Raw genomic sequence first — 20302 nt, forward strand, 5'->3', positions numbered from 1 at the left:
CTCAGCAAGGTACCATGATGGGATGGAGAAATTCTCTTCAAGACTTGCCCTTTGCCCAGGCTTCACCCAAGGGTGAGGCTAAAGCTGTCTCTGCTCTTTGCTGTTCAATTTGGGCAATTGGATACATGATGGATGAGTCCCTAGAAGTAGGGGAATAGGGCTCCATTTCTTCATGAACCCTCAAAACCATCCAGATACTCTTTTACTCTGATCTTCCTCGTTTCCCTCAGGCCATGAAACCACTTGAAAGGATAGCCACTTGAAAGGATTTTATGACATACACCTATGTGTCCACAACCTCAGTGTTGCCACCAATGTTTTTCTCTACTTATTTACCACACATCTATCCACTTACTCACCCCTTTTTCCATCAATCAATCCACATTTGATTTTGGATCAATCAAATAAAATCCACATTATTTTCTGAGGTATTCCAAAATAAACTGCACGAAAGGAATTAGTCTTTAAATTTTTTTAACATAATTTTCAGGAAAAAAATACTAGCTTTTGCAATTCAAAGCTTTGGTTTTCAAAGTTGGTTTTGGTCTCCAGAGTTTGGAGAGTCTATTTTGAAAATGACAGGTTGAACAGGGCTGTTTCTCCCTTTGCATTTACAGCAAATTTAATCAGTGCTGGAGACAAAAGATACCATTAACCAAATAAACAAAGGAGTGGTTACATAAAACAAAGAGCAGTGTTCATTTGGAGGGATCATCAGTTAATATTTCAAGATATTAACTTGTCTCTTAAGATGTAAAAAGCACTGTGCACATTTAGGAAATATTACTGAAGATCACATTTATGCCTTTTAAGAATTCCCGCATAGTAGGACACCTAGCTGGTTCAGTCACTTAGTATCTGACTCTTGATATTGGCTCAGGTTGTGATCTCATGGTAGTGCTATCAAGCCCCAGGTCTGGCTCCATGCTGAGCTTGGAGCCTGCCTGGGATTCTCTCTTCCCCTCTCTCTCTGCCCCTCCCCCACTTACACTCTTTCTCTCTCAAAATAAATAAATAAATAAACATTAAAAAAATAACAAAAGTTCCCCCATAGCTTGTACAATTATTTGTATTGATTATTTATTAAATAATAATCAAGAGTAAGAGAAAATTAAAGGGGGATTTTTATGGAGATAGATATAGATGATACAGATACAGATATAGATACATAGATATGGATAGGTAGAAAGATATAGATAAATGATAGATAGATAGAGAGATAGATCATATAACCAAAATAGGAAAGGGTAAAATATTTATACATAAAGAGAATAAAGTGAATAAAAAGTGAATGAAATAGAACAGTTTAAAAAAAAATACATTGAGGGGCGCCTGGGTGGCACAGTGGGTTAAGCGTCGGACTTCAGCCAGGTCACGATCTCGCAGTCCATGAGTTCGAGCCCTGCGTCAGGCTCTGGGCTGATGGCTCGGAGCCTGGAGCCTGTTTCCAATTCTGTGTCTCCCTCTCTCTCTGCCCCTCCCCGTTCATGCTCTGTCTCTCTGTCCCAAAAATAAATAAAAAACGTTGAAAAAAATTAAAAAAAATACATTGATATTCCTACTTGATCTTTTTTGATTTTGAGGCAAAGTGTATAACTTTGTATATCACTGTGGTCGTTATCCTCTGAACTGTATTACGAGAAGCATAGGTGTGTTATGATTTCCTACTGAAAATTCATGCGTAAACTGATTCATTCAATAAAAATGAACAGTATCACTACTCTGAACTCTGAAGGTACTATGTTAGTTCCCTATGTTCAAGTGATAAAAATTGAGTCTACTACCTTCAAGAAGCTTACAGTCTCACAGAAAAGAAAGGTACATAAAATTCATGACTGTTTTACTGTAAATACTGGAAGTGATACCTCACAGAGCACCCTGGGATCACAAAGGAGGAAGTAACTAACACTACTTTGGAGAGCCAAGGGAGACTTCAGAGGGGGACTGATGGTCAAACTGGCTCAGATCCTTTAATACTTTGTGCAGTGCTGAGAAATCTTCAGACATGGAAGTTGCATAAAGTCTGCAATTTTGTAAAGACTACAGACTAGTTGGCAAAAGTCAATTTGCCCTAAGATGTATCTGAGATGCACTAAAAACTAAAAGTATATAGTGGAAACAGACTTCAAGCAACACTTGTAAACTGCATGAAAAAATTGCTTCAGAGTTACAAGCTGGAGACACATAAGCATTTAGCCCCCATGAAGTTATAGGATTTGGGACTCCTCTCTCACCCAACTCTCTTAGTCCAAGCCCAGGCTTGGGGTCTGAAAGAGAGGTGATTTACTAGTTTTGAGGCTAAGAAGCTGAAATTCTGATCTTTATATCTTTCATAGTCTCTTAAGAAGATAGCTGATTCAGGAATATTCTTGATTTAGTTTTTGGGGAGGAGGGGCCATTATGTGTGTCTGAACATTATGTGCATGTGAGTAGGTACTAAAATAATTGGCATTATTTCAGATTTGAGAAATATGGAATGAACACAAGGGACAAAAATTATTGTCAATGAAGTTTACATTCTAATGGTGGAGAGCAACAAAGAAGAAAAATATATAGTATCTTATATATAGTACTATGGAAAAATACAGAAGGAAAGGTAGATAGAAAATGCTGGGTTGGAGAGTAATTTTATATTAGGAGGTCAGGTAAGAACTCAAGAAACAGGTGACATTTAAGCAATCACCTATTGAAGGTGAAGGGATGAGCCATGTGGATACTTAGGAAAAAGAAGTTCTAAGCAGAGAGAACAAGGAGTGTGCATAACAGGCTCATGGGGCAGCAGTGTGTACAGGACACAGAGCAGAGTGAGCAAAAGGAAGAATACTAAGAGGCCAGAGAAGCACAGGCTACAGTGTATTTGGTCTTGTGGGACACTCTACAGAGTTCTGCTTTCATCTCTGAGTGAGATGAGAAGTCACTGAAAGGTTTTGTGCAGAGAAGTGACATGAAATGACATGTTCTTAAAGACTCACAATAGCTACTATATTGATAATAGATGGAGGAAGGGAGCAAGAGTGGAAGCACAGAGGCTATTAGGTTATTGCAATAATCCATGTAAGGGATGCAGGTGGCTTGATCAGTCCAAAGATGCTAAGCGTCTTCCCAAGGTCACATAACTAGTAAACATAGAGGTAGGATGTGACACGAAGTCAGATTTCAGCCCCTATTGGATGCTCTCTAAAAATTTTCATGCAGGGGCGCCTGGGTGGCGCAGTCGGTTAAGCGTCCGACTTCAGCCAGGTCACGATCTCGCGGTCCGTGAGTTTGAGCCCCGCGTGGGGCTCTGGGCTGATGGCTCAGAGCCTGGAGCCTGTTTCCAATTCTGTGTCTCCCTCTCTCTCTGCCCCTCCCCCGTTCATGCTCTGTCTCTCTCTGTCCCAAAAATAAATAAACGTTGAAAAAAAAAATTTAAAAAAAAATTTTCATGTGAATAAAATCAGGACACAAACCCTAAAGTTCTCATTTTGAAGAAGTTATTAAAAGGCATGTCTATTTCACCTTGCCACTCTCTCATTGAATTGGGTCTTGTGCCAATGTGTTGCTCTCCTTTCTGGTATACTTTTGAAGTGCCTGCAAAATGTTCAGATAAATTGGATGCAGGTTGCGTGAGAAAGAGGAATCAAATATATAAACTCCAAGATTTGTAATATAGAGCGTGAAAGTCACCATTGACTGTAATGGGGAAGACAAGTTTTATGGGGAAGATCAGGAAATAGGTTTTACGCAAGCAGAGAAAGAGGTAAATCCAGATAGAGATGACAAGAAGACAATTAATATAGGAATGTTACTGATTCATTCTGAGTGCCCTAGATGAACTGATTGTTAAATATCTGGATTACCACACGCTGTTAAATATTTCAAATATTGTTTTTGATAATATCTACGAAGTGGTATTGCAGTTCTCAATCTCACTCATTTGTTACATAATGCATAAATCGATGTCTATTTTTATGAAAACACTACTTTGATCATGTAAAATTCCTTTTCTCAGGGATCTTCAGTGGCTCCCCCTGGCCTACGCAATAATCTCCAAATTTCTCAATGTGAAATTTAAAGTCTTTCACAATTCGATCCTAATCAACTTTAGATGAGCTCTACTCTAGTTACAGTGGGCTCCTTACAATTCTTTATACTTAGGTTTGTCCACTTCCGTTCTGTTTATGTTGTTCACATTATAGCAATATACCTCAGCTTTTACCATCTATCAAAATCCAATCCACCCTTCAAGGCCCAGCAGAAAGTACAGCTCCTTCCATAAGGATTAAGCCTGGGAGTGAGCTCTCTCTCTGAATTCTTGCAGGCAAGCAGATATATATTATGTGTATACATATTAATTTAATTGGAAGCAGGGACCTTTGCTTATTTTCCTTTGGCATCCATTCAGTGCCAAGTGAAACGTAAATTATCGATGGTCCTTTCCTTTTTTCATATTATTTGTTGCACAAATAATTTGATCAATGCCCCCCTATCTTTAAGATCATATTATTAGCAGTAGTATCTAAGTTTTTATATGTGTTCTCGCAAGTAGCAAGACGACACTATTAGGCCCCTAGGAGAAGGACACTATTACTATTCTCATTTTACAAATGTGGAAGTTGCACCTTAGAGGCCTTAAGCATCATGCCCAATGTCACGGGTAGTGAATGGGAGAGCCAACATATGAATCTAGATGACCTGAGTCAAGAGTCAGACCTTTTTGTCACCAGACAAGGCTCTCAGTCCTGCCTGGATAACACACTCACTTAAAAATTCATGCAAATAGATTCAGGAAGCAAAAGAGGTTTTCAACCCTCATTCTAAAAGGATAATAAAAAAAAGGGGGGTATGTTTATTTTACCTGATAAAGAATGCCTCCTAGCATTTGTAGAACTGTGATGATCTGTCTTAGACTAGTTCTGAGAGAATTATCATCAACTCAGATGAGAGTTACAAACTAACTAGTGGCTGGTAGTTCTTTGGTCCTTTTTCTTCACCATATCTCTCTTTGTTAATTATTTTTCTCTTTGTAATATTTTAGTGACTTGAAAAATGAAGGCTCTTCAGAATCCCCTTGGAAACACGTCTTTTTCTCTGAGAGTTATTGCAGCTAGTAAGACTTCTCACAAAACAAAGCTTGACTGAAAGCCAGACTCTTTTTTTGTTTTTTTTAGAAAGAGAGAGCATGAATGGGGGAGTGGGAGAGAAAGAGAGAGAGAGAGAGCGAATCTCAAGCAGACCCTACGCTCAGGGTGGAGCCCAATACAAGGCTTGATCCTCTGACCATGGGATCATGACCTGAGCCAAAATCAAGAGTTGGATGCTCAACCAACTGAGCCACCCAGGTACCCCTAAGAATCATCCTCTTAAGTACATAGTACATGTAAGCGGGCTGGAGGTGAGGTAAGAAGGGTATATGTAACAGAAAATGTCCAGTTTATTTCTAAGACTGGCCTAGTGCAAGCTCCTATTTTCTCAATCCAAACATGGGGCTCTCCAGAAGAGTTATTGTTAATTCATAAATTACCACATGTCTCTCTGAAGCTAATAGAAAATCTGTTTGCTGTTAAACTGCATAGCAGAAGACACAAAGGAATTGTAATGAAAAATGTAATGGTATAGGATTTCCATTCAATGGAAGCCATCACACCACGCTGTGCTGAAACAGTTGAGTATGCATCAGGATACTGTACAGAGGAGACCCAAAAGGCACCAAGGCCAAGCACTGTACTTTTTGTCAAGAAATGATCTTTCCAACTACTTTTCTAGGTCAATGTTACCATATCCACTGGGTTATTACTACCAAATACACAGATAAGGCTGGAAGGAACCTTGAACTACATCTATATATCTCTATCTCTATCTCTATCTCTGTAGCTCTATCTCTATCTCTGTCTCTATCTCTATCTCTATGTATATATAACTATGTTGTGGGGGATAGCGTTTGGAAGAAAATATTTTATTTTTTTTAATATTCATTTATTTTTGAGGGAGAGAGAGAGACCGAGTGGGAGCGGGGAGGACCAAAGAGAGAGAGGGAGACACAGAATCTGAAGCAGGCTCCAGGCTTCGAGCTGTCAGCACAGAGCCCAAAGTGGGGCTCGAACCCACAGACTGAGAAATCATGACCTGACCCAAAGTCAGCCGCCTAACCAACTGAGCCACCCAGGCACCCCTGGAAGAAACTATTTTCATGTTAGAGTTTTCTATTTCTTTTTGGATGAGCAGGTTTTAGTGTTAATGAAGTGTCAGTCTCCAGGAAATCTCTGCTTATGTCCCCTAAAATCAGATCATATGTGAGTCATAACTCTTACTTTTAGAAATCAGAACAATTTGATTCCCACCTGCATTTTTGGATATTGCCTTAAGGAAATATCACTCCATTTCACAGGTGTACCCCCAAACCAGACCAAGAAACTAGCAAAAAACAAAACCATGTATACATACACACACACAGCAAAAAGTCTATAAATGTGGCATGTAGATATTCATCAATTTATTCACTCAGCAGAATGTGTTGAATATGTGCTGTGTGTCACAGTACTGTAGATACGGAGGTGAACTTACAAACGTGTAAATACACTATGTAAATGCTAAGTAAAGGTTCTGCTTGGTTGGTAAAAGGAGATCAAATAAGGTTATGGGGTAAGAGAAGCATTAGGCAGATTTCCCAGGTCAACTGGTTGGAGGGGGCCCAGACAGGGGAATGTTCCAGCCAGAGAAAGCAGCAGGTGGTAGGTACATGGCTTGTTTCAGGAAATGAAGGGGGTTCAGGATGGCTGGATCACAGGCAGGGTTAGAAAGTGGCGCTAGATATGAAGTAGGAAAAAAAAAAGACAACAGCCACATCTTAGATACTCATCATTCTCTTTTAAAGAATTTGAATTTCAGGAATTGTAGGATTTATCCTGCATACAAGTGGCTGTCTCATAGGAAGGTGTAAACAAAAATGTAAATTAAGTAATTGACTGTAAATTCTTTGTTTTCTTCCTTCAGCAACACATTCTTTTCTTTCTGTATTCCTGGCTCTTCTGTGGTCCCTCTCCTCCAAGTCTGGAATGAGGTCTTCTGTTCTACCATGACTCATTTGTGTAGCTCCAAGCATCATCTTTGCACGCTTTTATCTGCATTACCCAGTATTTCATTCCCTCAATACCGTATGAGTCAACTCATGAACACTAAAATATTAGTGCCAAAAAAACAAAAGATTGAACCGCAAATGGATCATGGAGAAATCTGGACTTAACAAATTACCATCAAGACAGTCTTAAACTTGAGAACCAAGTTTAAACTTTCTGCCAGTATAAAACATTAGCTTTCCAAACAATGCCCATTTTTGCTCTAATGAATTTTCTCTTTTAGTTCCATAGGAATTAGTAGCACGTACAGAATTACGGATGACTCATTAAGTTCCACACAGCTAAGCTCACAGTTAGAAGGCATTGCCAGAAAATCTTGCCTTCAGGGAAGCAAGTAACCGAGTTGTCAAAAAGTCAATAGTTACCTAACTCTCTGGGAAATACAATGAAGTTATGGCAGTCTGGCTACTGAGGAAAGACTTGGTTTGCCCAGGCTTTCTGTGGTAACTTCCTCCTCCAGTGGGAGAAACTGCCAGTAAAGGAAGAATGACAATTTACATACCATAGTGAGGCTAATCGGCCTCTCCCTTAGTCACAGCCTGCCTACTTGAGACATCCTGGGAAATCCCTATTTGGAAGAGAAGAAAAGTTAAAATCACAGATGCTGTGCTTATAACCTTATTCTGTGTAATTCATATACAGAGTCACTTCTGTTCACTTTTAATGAAAAACAATTGCTGTTCTTTTCCACCATGAGTTAACAGTGCGGTCTTTTAAAAATTTTGTATATTTGGTTTCACTTTAAAAGATACCACAAGAGACATTTTCTTTCTCTTTTTCCTTCTGTCTTCCAAGACTCCAGGAAAAACAGCTTCCATGGCATATTGCGTACAGGGCACAACTAGAATGAGTGCTGCAGAAAGTTCTTCGGAGCACGGAGAGGTAAGAATACATCTTTAGGGGATGAATTGACCATATATAGCATCAATTGCATTTTTAATGGTTAATTATGCAATGATGGATAAGAGTAGAAACGGCTACTTTGCTTTCTTTAGATAATAGCTGCTCTGTATTTTTTTAAACTTTTTTTAATGTTTATTTATTTTTGAGAGAGAGAGAGAGAGAGAGAGAGAACACAAGCCTGGGAGGGGTAGAGAGAGAGAGAGAGAGAGAGAAGTAAAATATGAAGCAGGCTCCAGGCTCAGAGCTGTCGGCACAGAGCCCGACCTGGGGCTCAAGCTCACTAACAGGGGGATCATGACCTAAGCTGAAGTCGGATGCTCAACGGACTGAGCCATCCAGGCACCCCTTTGCTTTGTATTTAATCAATGTTATTTAAGGAGGAAAAAGTATCTGGGTGACTGTTGCATTTTCTTTGATCCCTCTGAGCTCCATTTCTTCTTTTACAAAGTGAGATTAAATCCTGTGCAAAGGCCCTACAGCTCCCCAGTTCTGTGGGCTCCATATTTTGCTCTTGATTTAAAGAAATTTGGTTCAACATAAATTTCAAAAAGAATATTTGTACGGTTGGAAATAGAATACAATATAGCAATAAAGTATCCCTAGTAAAATATTTATGGACCTACAATGAATACCATAGTTTTTGTTTGGTTACTGGTTACTGCAACACTTACCCAACTGAATGAATGAATGAATGAATGAATGAATGTTCTTTCTTAAAGTTCTATTTAGAGATAAGCCAACATACAATAGCAAATTAAGGGAACTCTTTTGTTCTTTAGATACTTAATTTAGCGTGTCAGGATTTGAATATCTTAGAAGTTGGTCCAGGTGTTATGGTAAATGAGAAAGAAATGCCCAGACACTTTAAACACACATTGCACCATATAAGGAATAATTGTACTGTAAGTGGGGCCCTTAGTAGAACTAATGACTAAAAATCTTTGTGTTTATTGAAACATCAGATACCTTCATTAGCAACTGGAAAGCAAAGCAAATACAAATGAAAAATTTCCCCAAATTTTGTGTTTGATTGACTTTGTTCCATTTTAATACATACCTGAGACATATGAACCATAGTAAAATAAATGTTGATTAATCTCCAGAGAAACTCCTGGTGATACATTTATGGCTTTTAAACAATTCTTATTACTGTGCTTTCTCTCTCTCACTTGCAGATTTAGTATCTAGCTTTTCAGTAACTCTTATTTACAAATAAAAAATCAAAGTCCAAAAGTTTTACTATTTCTTTCCAGAGAAAGTTATATATGGCAAAAAAAAAAAAAAAAAAAAAATGCACAGTATATAATTAACTTAATCTTAATCTGGATTCCCCGAAAGCTAAATCATACAAATGTTTGCTAGACACAGATTTTTTTTGTCTCTATCACAAATAGCAAGGGAACTTTTTAAGGACCCCAAATCTGTGTTCCCAAGAAAGGTCTGAAATAGGAGAACCTTGAACTTTAGTGTGAATCACTGTAACCTCTGAAATTTATTTAAAGTAGAGAAGGGATAAATACGCTGAGCACAGAGGATTTTTAGGGCAGTGAAACTATCCTATATGATACTATAATGTCATTAAACATTTGTTCAAACTCATAGAATGTACAACACTAAGAATGAACCCTAAAGTAAACTATGGATTTGGGTGATGTGTCAGTAACTATTCATCAATTGTAACAAATGTAACACTCTGGTGGGAGATGTTGATAAAGGTGTAGGTGTGGGGGTAGAAGGCATATGGGAAAACTCTGTCACCTTCCGCTAGATTTTCTTGTGAACCTAAAACTGCTCTAAAAAAATAAAGTCTATTAAAAAAAAATGGAGGCGCTATGATTCCCTTTTCAGAAATTCTTTTTCAGTGTTCGTGGTGCCCTACATTTTGCACGCTTCCATAGTGACTTCTATGCGTTCTTATAGTAAGAACCACTGATCTGGAATCTGGTCTCACTGTATCTCTGCTTTGCTGAGCTCAGGTTACACAACATACAGTTGGCTCACAGCATTTTCCAGATCAAAGGTACCTAATATTCAATCTGTTCTGATCCAGAATGAGTCTAGACTTCCTAAAAAAGGGAAAGCCCAATTTTAAGACCCAACATATCTGTCACCTGGATTTTGATGTTACTTCTGGAACTCAGACAAACCAGCTTCTTGAGGTCAGAAGCAAATAGAATAATTCTGAATTTATAGACACATGGAAGAATATCTTTTAAAATGAGGTCTTAGGGGCGCCTGGGTGGCTCAATCAGTTGAGTGTCCGACTTCAGCTCAGGTCATGATCTCACAGCTCCTGAGTTCAAACCCCACATCAGGCTCTGTGCCAACAGCTCAGAGCTTGGAGCCTGCTTCAGATTCTGTCTCCCTCTCTTTCTGCCCCTCCCCTGCTCACGCTCTGTCTCTCTGTCTCAAAAATAAGTAAACATTAAAAAAAATTAAAAATAAAATAAAATAAAATAAAATAAGGTCTTAACTGTACATGGGTCTAGGAAGAAGCTAAGAAAACTAAGGGCAGCTTCTATAAAGATGTAACATGTGATCCAGCCCTAAAATATTGAGTGAGACATAGGTAAGCAGAGAAAAGATAGAAAAATAGTTTTATAAATCATTTCTAATGAAAAAAGTCCTTGAAACCCCATGATGATTGTAAAAGAACACTCCCTGTAAGTGCTTTTGGCAAAAGCCAACATGTTTTGAAAATATTTAATTGTTCATGAATATCTTTAATTAATTTCCATAACTATTGAGCTTGAAACTAAGTAGCAGATTTAGGACTACCCTCATCACCAGATTTGTTGTACTGTTTATATGACTCAGAGATGAGATGGTAACAAGACTATTGAGTTACTATAGAGAAAACAGCACTTAAGTGAGCTTTGTTGGTGGTCCATTTAGACAGATGGCCCACAGTTTCCAGAGCATTTGTGCTTTCTTTAAATAAATACCCCCAACACTGAGGGGGAAAAAAAAACTGAAAAGAAAGGTGGTTAACTTTTTCGTTGTGCCAATGATTTATTATTTAAACTTATAACCTACTGGCTTTATTCAAAGGGCTGGTTAAAATTGCACAATGCCGATAATCTATGTCAATCTCTGTATAACATAATTGTATGAAGGACACTGAGGTAGCTAGTTCATTACAGTCTTAGAATGGATTTGCTGCCTTTTAGTTTTATGTCTTTGTCTGTTTTTCTTGATGATTCTGTCATTCCTCTGACTTTTGTCAGGGCCACTCTTCAGATATGGACATGTCTACAGAAATGACATTTTAGAAATGTTTATTACTATGTAAATACCCAAAATGTATCCATGAAACTTACCTGATTTCCATAAGCATTATACTCTGAATTTCCTTTTTGGGAAAAAGATTGAAATCCAAACTCATAAAATCCTAATTTCTTGTTTGACTAATGTATACATTTTTAATTTATTAGAGAATTATTTTGTTAATTAATTCACATAAAGGAATTTGAAATATAATATAATGCTTCTTCATCAACAGGTCTCTATGAAGGAATAATGGTGTGAGGATTGTTACCCCTAGAATAAGATATTTTTATAAATCACCATAGGAGAGTTAGCCAAATGCATAGAGTTTGTGAAGGACAACATTTCTCCTGCTTATTTTATAGAAGATTTTGTTTCACAATTTCTCTTTCTTTTTTTTTTTTTTTGTTTTTGTTTTTGTTTGTTTGTTTTAAGCATGATCAATCATCAAGCAGAAAGAACTTGACAAGTTCTCTTGAACAAAAGATAAGGTGCTTGGAAAAACAGAGAAAAGAGGTAATTTACAAATATTAGCTGAAGCAACATGTATCATGAGTTAATGCTGAGAATAAAATAGAGTCTAGAGTCTTTTATTTTTGTTATTGGGTCACAGTATTTATCTCTAGGATTTTGGACTGCATTATTTTGAGAGGAAGTACTTTTTTCTTATTCACTTCCATTTCTCTTACCCAGTCTTTCAGTGTTTGTGTAAATGAGTGAAAAATGACAAAGTCATAAATCTAATAATTATCTTAATTTTTCTCAAAACTTAGATGTTTCCTCCACATGGACTATGTGAGCTTATCACCTGTGCTTATGCCTTGCAACTTGACATACCTTGAAACTCAAACTGTCAAAGGCTTTAGGTGTAATTGACTTAGGCGCTATGATTTCATGAACTGGGTATCCAGCCACATAGGGGTTAAGGAACATTATTGAAAAAAAAATTTTGTTGTTGTTTATAAAATGCCATTAGGAATGTGATGGATATTATTATGAGTTCTGTTTTTCTGAGTTTAATGAATGATAGAACCTCTTTATTCTTCTTGAAGATGAAGAAGTGAAAAGTGTAACAATTTTAACACTGTGTATGTTGTCAAATTTTAAATTAGTTTCCTAAACCATTGTATATGTTTTATCCTTCATGTTCTTCTGTATGGTGCCTTCTACTCCTCTTTGATATTACATAAAATATTGTATCCTTCTGGAAAATTATTGAACTATAGCAGGGCAATGTTACCATGGCATAGAAATGTTAATCCTTAAAATGCCAACAGATAAGATATCTTTATATAATAATATAATATAGTCTATACTAAATACCCATAGCTATTTCCAGCGTAAGATTTACCTAGGGACTAGGTGTCTGGATTAGATATTTTGTTTTATAATTAGGAGAATATGTTGCTTCCTTTTAGTCGTTGTAACTATCTTCTCAATCTGTCCCATATTGAAAGTGTTGGAATTTCTCTTGATGTAGGAAGTTACAGGCTTCCCTTACAAGAAAACTAAAACACAGGACATAGGTTTTTTTCTTCCTTTTGATTAGCACATAATTTTAAAGCTTCTAAATTGCAGCCTAAATTATTTCTAAATATTCTTATGACAAAACTATTATTCCTTGAAAATCTATAATTTCAAAATGGTGATATTATCCATTCATTACATATACATTACAAGTCATGTGTTGATTTTAAAAAGCACAATATTGCAAGCACATGATGGTAAGCTATCGGGATTTGGAATTTGTTAATATAAATTCTGCTTTAGAAAAGCTAGAAGAAATATTTAATTATAATAATCAGTGTAAGCACACAGAAAAATATGGAAAGGTTTGAAAAAAGACCCTCATATATTAATAAATCTTACAGAAAACCATCAATACTCCCAAAGTTTTACTGGATTTTGATTGTATTAAACAAAGATGAAAATTTCAAATAACAAGCAAAGTTGAAAGTTCTAATAACAGTTCAGCTGACTAGTCAAGATATACGTAAGGCTAAATGGTTTTTCATATGTTAGCCAGTTATGAAAAGAGGGAGTGTGCTCAATTCAATCGTCCCAGCCCTACAAGAACTTGGTGGAAGGAATACTGTGTTCAACCGTGGCTTGCAAATCTTACCAGCCCCCCAAAAGTGATTTCATTTTGGCCAAATTTCCAAATGGGCAGAAATCCATATTGATTCACCAAATTTTAATAATTTCAGCTCCTGGAAGTTAACCAGCAATGGGATCAGCAATTTAGAAGTATGAAAGAGTTATATGAACGAAAGGTAAACACCTCTCTGTTTAGTGTTTGCTTTAGATCAGTAAGCTGGGGGACCAAGTCTGTGAAGATTCTCACTGGTTTCAGCTTAAGGAGACATGTGGCTAGCCAACTGTTGAAAAAATGATGGGGGGAGGGGGTAGGGAGAAGGTGCTGAGTGCATTATTGGTCTCTTGGTACTGAAGATTAGTGAAGGCTATCAGTGAATTATCTTGGGCATGACAAAAAAAAAAAAGGTACTAAAAATAGCCTTTAGCCTCTGGCGATGTCTCTAGAGTTCTTATGCACATTCATCATAGCTCATGGAATAACCTGTTTTGGATTTGTTACTAGCAGCCATAAATACACAAAGTTATATGTGAGGCAGGATATGGCTTAAAGTTCATACTGTTTTATACAAGGCCATTTCTCTAATTCTTTAATTAGTTGGCATAAGCTATTTCCACAGATAAAGAAACGAACAATGGTAACAGTGACAGTGTGAGGGGAAGTGGGGCATTCCCTCTTCCCCCTACAGCATATTCTCTGTCAAGAATCTTTTGCTTTGATGAGAAAGAACTTTTTGGAGAGAATATCTTTTAATAGGTCAAAGTCAATTTGTAACTTAAATTATTCCACGTTCAAAAATAGAGAAAAGGAGAAAGTAAATTCCCCTAAATAATTCAGAATTAAGAAACCTGACCACAAGTGAGTAACAGAGCAGTATTGCTCTCTTCTTCCCCATTTTGATACACTGAAGCATTAAATTTAGTTAAGTGCAGGATAATGCTCCCACTACAGCAGGCCTGTTATATTCAGTCTGGGGCAGCTTTGGGGTCTCCAAATTTTAAAGAACATGGTCCCAGAGAAAATGTGTAAGCTGCTCAGGAAGAACGGCCTGCAGGTGTGTGAAGACCCTTGGTTAACAGTGGGCATAATTCCCATCTTTGATAAAACACCCTTTTCTAAGGCCTCTCTTACTGGACCGTCATCGCTCTGAGAACTAGCTTGGCATTTCGTAGGGCGTCAAGCATTGCAGATTACTGAGGAGTTAAAAGCCATGTCTGTTTTTCTCTGGCCCAGGCAAATTCACTCACCCCTAACCCCATGCTGCCCTTTTCAGGTCAGGCAAGGCACATTTTGAGAGTTAGGAATAGAATGACAGGCTCAGAAGCGTCCCCGTCTAAGATCTAAATCTTTATTCTCTCGGAAGTGGTGTGGTTTGGAGAAAGGCGGGAAGGGGCTTAAGGCTGTTTCGATGTTTACCTTTTCCGGTAGGGGAAGCTCTTCCTTAAGTGCACAGGTCCTGACCTTTGCTAAGGCTGGTGGGAAATAGAACCTCTCTTAGGGGCCGCCCAGGAGTGGGGGCGTGTCCGTCCCTGCGTGCACGGGGTGGGGGAATAAATCCGGGGGTGGGAGGGGGTGTGAATTTCAGAAGTGGTGTCTGCCACGCTGTGTATACGACTTCCTCAGGTCGCAGAGCTGAAAATGAAACTGGACGCCGCAGAAAGGTTCCTCAGCTCGCAGGAGAAGGAGCGGCTTCAAAGTCAGAGAGAGAGCGACCGGCTGCACGACCAGACCCGCCAGCGGCTGCAGCTCGAGGAGGTGGGCGGGGCTCAGGGAGAAGACCTTCCGGGCCCCAGGGCCTGAGCACGCTCAGCGGAGAGTGGTGGGCGGGGAGTGGTGGGCGGAGACTGGTGTGCGTAGGAGCGGATGGGTTACGCAAGTCCCCGGGCCGATTCTCTGCGAACTGAAGGAAGGAGATGCCCAGCTTGCGTCCTCCTTTGTTGTCCAAATAAGCAGGCCTTTGCGTGCCAGGCTCTACCCACAGAAAGTGCTGATCCATAGGTTTGGTGCCATCTTTCTAGAGCATTTCAGCCTAGGAGATTAAATTTACCCTTTTGCTTTTACTCAGATACAGTTTTATTTCAAGTGTTAATAATAATGGGACACTACCTTGTGTTTGTACAGCTGCTTTTGAGCTTACCTAGTTTTACAAATAGGTATTGCGTTTGTAATCATAAAAAATAAAACATTTAAAAAACTGCCTCACCTTCACGATCTCATTTAACCTTCTCAGCCCATCTGTGAGGGAAATGGTATTTCTGCAATTTTTTTTAGCTTATTTATTTATTTTGAGAGAGACAGAGACAGTGTGAGTGGGGGCAGAGTGGGGGGAGGGGAGGGAGAGAGAGACAGGGAGAGAGAAAGAGAATCCCAAGCAGGCTCCACACTGTCAATGCAAAGCCTGATGTGGGTCTCAATCCCAGGAATCGGGAGATCATGACCTGAGCTGAGATCAGGAGCCCCACCCTAAACCGTCTGAGCCACCCAGGTGCCCCCTATTTTTGCCATTTTAAAGCTGAGATGTGAAGAGGTTCCAGGACTTGCCAAGCTTGCCAACCTAGGACCTGGGAAAATGGGATTTGAACCCAGCCTCCAAATTTGAAATCTCCATTAATCCCCACTGAGAGCAAGATGGTGGCCATTAAGGTGACAGTCTTCTAAAATACTCTCGGTTTTACTCTTAGTTATGGGGCTTAATGGATATTATAGAAAATGGGAGGAAAATCTTAAGCCCTAATGGATGCACATTTTTTTTTATGTATGTTAAGAAAAAATAAGTGTAAATAGTCTCAGGTGTAGCCTTGTGACAGATATCATGAAGCATTGGCTGTATTTTAACACGTGCACCAATCTTAAGGCAATAGCTGAAATCAATGCAGACAGCCGTTGGTGTAGATTTTCTTACCTCGATAAGGTTCTCCCTGTCCCAGTGAGTCAGAGGAAAACAAACAAGGTTTAGCAACTGCCTTCTGACCTTGTTGCAGTCCCTTCCTTTTCCTGACCAGGAATCATGACAATTGTTCCCTCATGAAGTTGGAACCATTTACAATTTGAAGTCACTTTTAGATTACGTCAAATTAGAAAATGATTGGCTCATTTTCTAAGTGTATATAAGCCCACTCTACTTAAGTGAACGCAAATAGGAATGTTTTCATTTAAAAAAAAAATCACCTCACATAGATATCTTTTTTTAAAAAACTTTTTAACATTTATTTATTTTTGAGAGAGAGAGAGAGATGGTGAATGTGGGGAAGGGCAGAGAGAGAGGGAGACAGAATCTGAAGCAGGCTCCAGGCTCTGAACTGTCAACACAGAACCCTACAGGGGGCTTGAACTCAGAAATGGTGAGATCATGACCTGAGCTGAAGTTGGATGCTTAACAGACTAAACCACTCAGGCACCCCACATAGATATCTTAAATCTAATTATTGTTTTGGGAAATATTAATTACTGAAACAACATATTCTAACATGTGTGTTAGCTATTTTCTCATCTTGATTTACTTAAATTCTGGGATGTTTGTTTTATTAGGTTAAAGTTTCAGTGCCATTAAGAATTCAGTACATTCCAGGAGTGCCTGGGTGATTCAGTCATTAAGTGTCTGACTCTTGATTTCAGCTCAGGTGATGATCTCAAGTTTGGTGGGATTGACCTCACATCAGGTTCTGCGTTGACAGCGTGGTTTCTGCTCGGGATTCTCTCTCTCTCTCCCTATCTCTGCCCCTCCCCACCACGCTCATGTGAGCTTGCTCTCCTTTTTTTTTTAAATTTTTTTTTAACGTTTATTTATTTTTGAGACAGAGAGAGACAGAGCATGAACAGGGGAGGAGCAGAGAGAGGGAGACACAGAATCGGAAACAGGCTCCAGGCTCTGAGCTGTCAGCACAGAGCCCGACGCGGGGCTCGAACTCACGAGCCGTGAGATCATGACCTGAGCCGAAGTCAGATGCTTAACTGACTGAGCTACCCAGGCGCCCCTCCTTCTTTAAAAATAAATAAAACTTAAAAAAAAATGCAATTCACTCCACAAAAAATTTACTATCTAAAATATAAAATTAAGAATTAGAAGATAGATATTGTCAACTAACCTTGCTTCAGTTATGTAAAACAGGACTTCTTGAAGGTAATCGGAAACATGGAGGAGTGATGGCACTTGGACTTGTTGATCTCTCCCTTTTCAAAGCAATGAACACAACAATACAGTGCTCTGAGTAATTATCTGTAGTGGAGGGTCTTATTTGCCTGAAGTTTTATCCTCTTCTCCCTCTCTTCAGTTCAGAATGATGCAGGCAGGATTGGTCTTTGAGATATTTCATATTTTTTATTGCAATCGTACTTTTTTTTTCTTTGTAGAACTTTACTTACTTTTACTAAATCGCTTACCCATCACTCTGTAACAGTACATGGGAACTTGCTTATTCTCTGAACCCATTTGACCCGTGAAAGTGAGGACTGAGGATTTTGAGCTTTTTCTGGGGTCATGAAACTTACTTAGTAGCACTAAGGAGTAAAGAAAGATTTTTTTCTATCTGAACCCTGTCCTCCAACCAAAGAATATTGCTTAAATGGAATGTCAAGGGGTGCCTGGGTGGCTCAATTGGTTAAACATCCAACTTCTGCTCAGGTTATGCTCTCACAGTTCGGTTCATGAGTTGGAGCCCCTCCTTGAGCTCTGTGCTGACAGCTCAGAGCCTGGAGCCTGCTTCAGATTCTGTGTCTCCCTCTCTCTCTGTCCGTCCCCTTCTTATGCTCGCTCTCTCTCTCTCTCTCTCTCTCTCTCTCTCTCGCTCAAAAGTAAATAAATATAAAAAAAAAATTTAAAGGAACGTTAAGTGAAAATCTAGCAGGTTCTGTTTTTATTGTATTTCAGAAGTTTTCCTACAACATTATCTCATCTGAATTTTATTGATTTCGGTGTTGTTTTCTTGCTGTTTATTTCAGAAGGAAAAGGAGAGCCTAAGTGAAGAATTACATGAATTGAAGAAAGAAAATAAGCTTTTGAAGGAAAAAAACACTCTTGCGAGCAAGAAGAAGGAACAGTATGAATGTGAAATAAAGCGCCTCAATAAGGTACCAGTCCAGGTCAATCTGGGGAGCTGGAAGGAAAGGTCCCTGTAGAAAGCACATTCCTAACTGAGAGTCACAACACAATCTGTGCAGCAGTACAGCTCCTGGTCTTGGGAGCCTGCACAGGAGCTTCTCTGTAATTTTATAAGTCACTCGTAGCTGCATTTTCAGCCAAGGCTTTAAGGAATACATGTCCCTGCAAAAAAATCATCATGAAAAAGAGAAATGAGGAGTAACTTCAGAAGACAGTAAGAACTTTTTTTTTTTTTTTTTTTTTTTTTAGTTCAAAGAACCACGTAAAGCAAGTGGGTGTTTGGGAACAATAGCATATCTCTTGGTCAACCACAAAAGTTTCCTGAGGAAACAGGCTGCTCTTTAAAATCATCACTATGGAGCTGGGTATGATGCAGACTGTATGGAATCATGCTAAAGGCCAGCCCCAAGGCTGATATGGTGGCCTTCCAGAGAAGAAGCCTAAAACTCATTTTTAATTAGGGTGTGGGGTCTGGGGAATGGGGGGGAGGAATGGAGGTAGGTGTGTTAGAAAAACACAAGTGGTTAAGTGCCTTGGCTTCAACTTAACTATTCGAAGGGGCTACCTGTGGAGTGCTGCCAAAGGATGACTCTAGAGAATTTGTGCATTTGTGTGTGTGTGTGTGTGTGTGTGTGTGTGTGTGTGTGAGAGAGAGAGAGAGAGAGAGAGAGAGAGAGAGAGAGAGAGTTTTATGGACGGATAGCTTAATTTCCCTGGGGAAGGGATTGCTCACTTATTCAAGTTAGCAATTAAATCCTTTGCTGTTGATTTTTCAAAGGGCCACATCAGATGTGGACCATAGGAGCACTGGTAGTACATGTTTGAGTCAAGATATTCATCTCTCAAGTTAGATATCTCTTGACCTAAGTAATAGAAATTGCCTTCCAAAACAAGAGTGGGTGATTGGCCTTGAAAAAGTGGTCAGTGCCTGTGCTTTTCGGACTGTGTATATTTTAGTCTGGACTGTGTATCTTTTTAGTGTTCAGAGGATCATTTAAAGATCCCCAAAGGGTTGAGTATGTGCCTGTATGGTTGACAGAATGCTTTACAAATGTGATGCTGCATTTGATCTGTTTGTGGGGCAAGTTACTGGTCAGGAGAAAATGGGAAAGTAGAGACTAACATCATAAACAATGCACTTCTCTATCCTCTATGAGAGGAAACAGTGTTCAGAGATACAAATTTAGAGCAAATAAATTTTCCCTTTTATCCTCTGTTGGAAATCCTCCACAGATGAATTAGAGGAACTAATGTTGGGATTATGCTTGAAATCTTTCCCATCTGTGATATGTTATTTGATAAGTTTTCTTCTGCTCTCTAATTCATTTCTGTAAATGTTGACACAAGAATATACACCCTATAGAAATTAGAACAGCCATGAACTCTGTTTTTTGCTCCTATGTGTACCCTTAATTTTTGTGTCTCTGTATTTATAGTCTAATATTTTCAAAGTTAGTAAAAAAATTTTTAACTCTTGTGATTATAATAAAATTGAGAAAATGAGAGAAATTAATTTGAGTAAAATTCAGGCCTTTATGCAAATGTCACCTTCTCAAAGAGGATTTTTCTGGCTACCCTAATTAAAATTACATATTCTGTCTCTGATATTCCTATTTTAATGTTTCGTTGGAATTTATTGCTATCTAATATATATTTAATGTCTCATATTAATTACCCTATTTGTTTCCTGTCTCCCAATCTTGATTGTAAGCTCCATGAGGGTAGGACTGCACAATCGACTTCTCTATTTGGCATAGTAGGCACAGTATTGAGGGCTCATAATACTTTTAGTGGCCTATTAATATGTTTAATTTCTCTCAAAAT

At 38.6% G+C, this 20302-nt stretch overlaps 1 protein-coding gene and 1 long non-coding RNA gene across 4 annotated transcripts in view; one reads left to right on the forward strand and one right to left on the reverse strand.

The window, feature by feature from the left end:
* Positions 1 to 20302, forward strand: part of TNIP3 (TNFAIP3 interacting protein 3) — a 103979-nt gene that overhangs the window by 58723 nt on the left and 24954 nt on the right. For all 3 annotated transcript variants that reach the window (XM_045055920.1, XM_023252839.2, XM_006930884.4), the window contains 5 exons: positions 7911 to 7997; positions 11721 to 11801; positions 13493 to 13558; positions 15004 to 15135; positions 18319 to 18447. In XM_045055920.1, the coding sequence (XP_044911855.1) occupies positions 7911 to 7997; positions 11721 to 11801; positions 13493 to 13558; positions 15004 to 15135; positions 18319 to 18447 (495 nt within the window). The remainder of the gene's footprint in view (positions 1 to 7910; positions 7998 to 11720; positions 11802 to 13492; positions 13559 to 15003; positions 15136 to 18318; positions 18448 to 20302) is intronic.
* On the reverse strand, positions 1447 to 15005 carry LOC102899288. Its single transcript, XR_440123.3, has 3 exons — positions 14797 to 15005; positions 7618 to 7683; positions 1447 to 1500 (listed from the first exon to the last, which is right to left on the reverse strand). It is a non-coding gene; the product is annotated as an uncharacterized LOC102899288 (long non-coding RNA).

Source organism: Felis catus, chromosome B1, assembly GCF_018350175.1.
Source record: "Felis catus isolate Fca126 chromosome B1, F.catus_Fca126_mat1.0, whole genome shotgun sequence".
Taxonomy (NCBI): Eukaryota; Metazoa; Chordata; class Mammalia; order Carnivora; family Felidae; genus Felis; species Felis catus.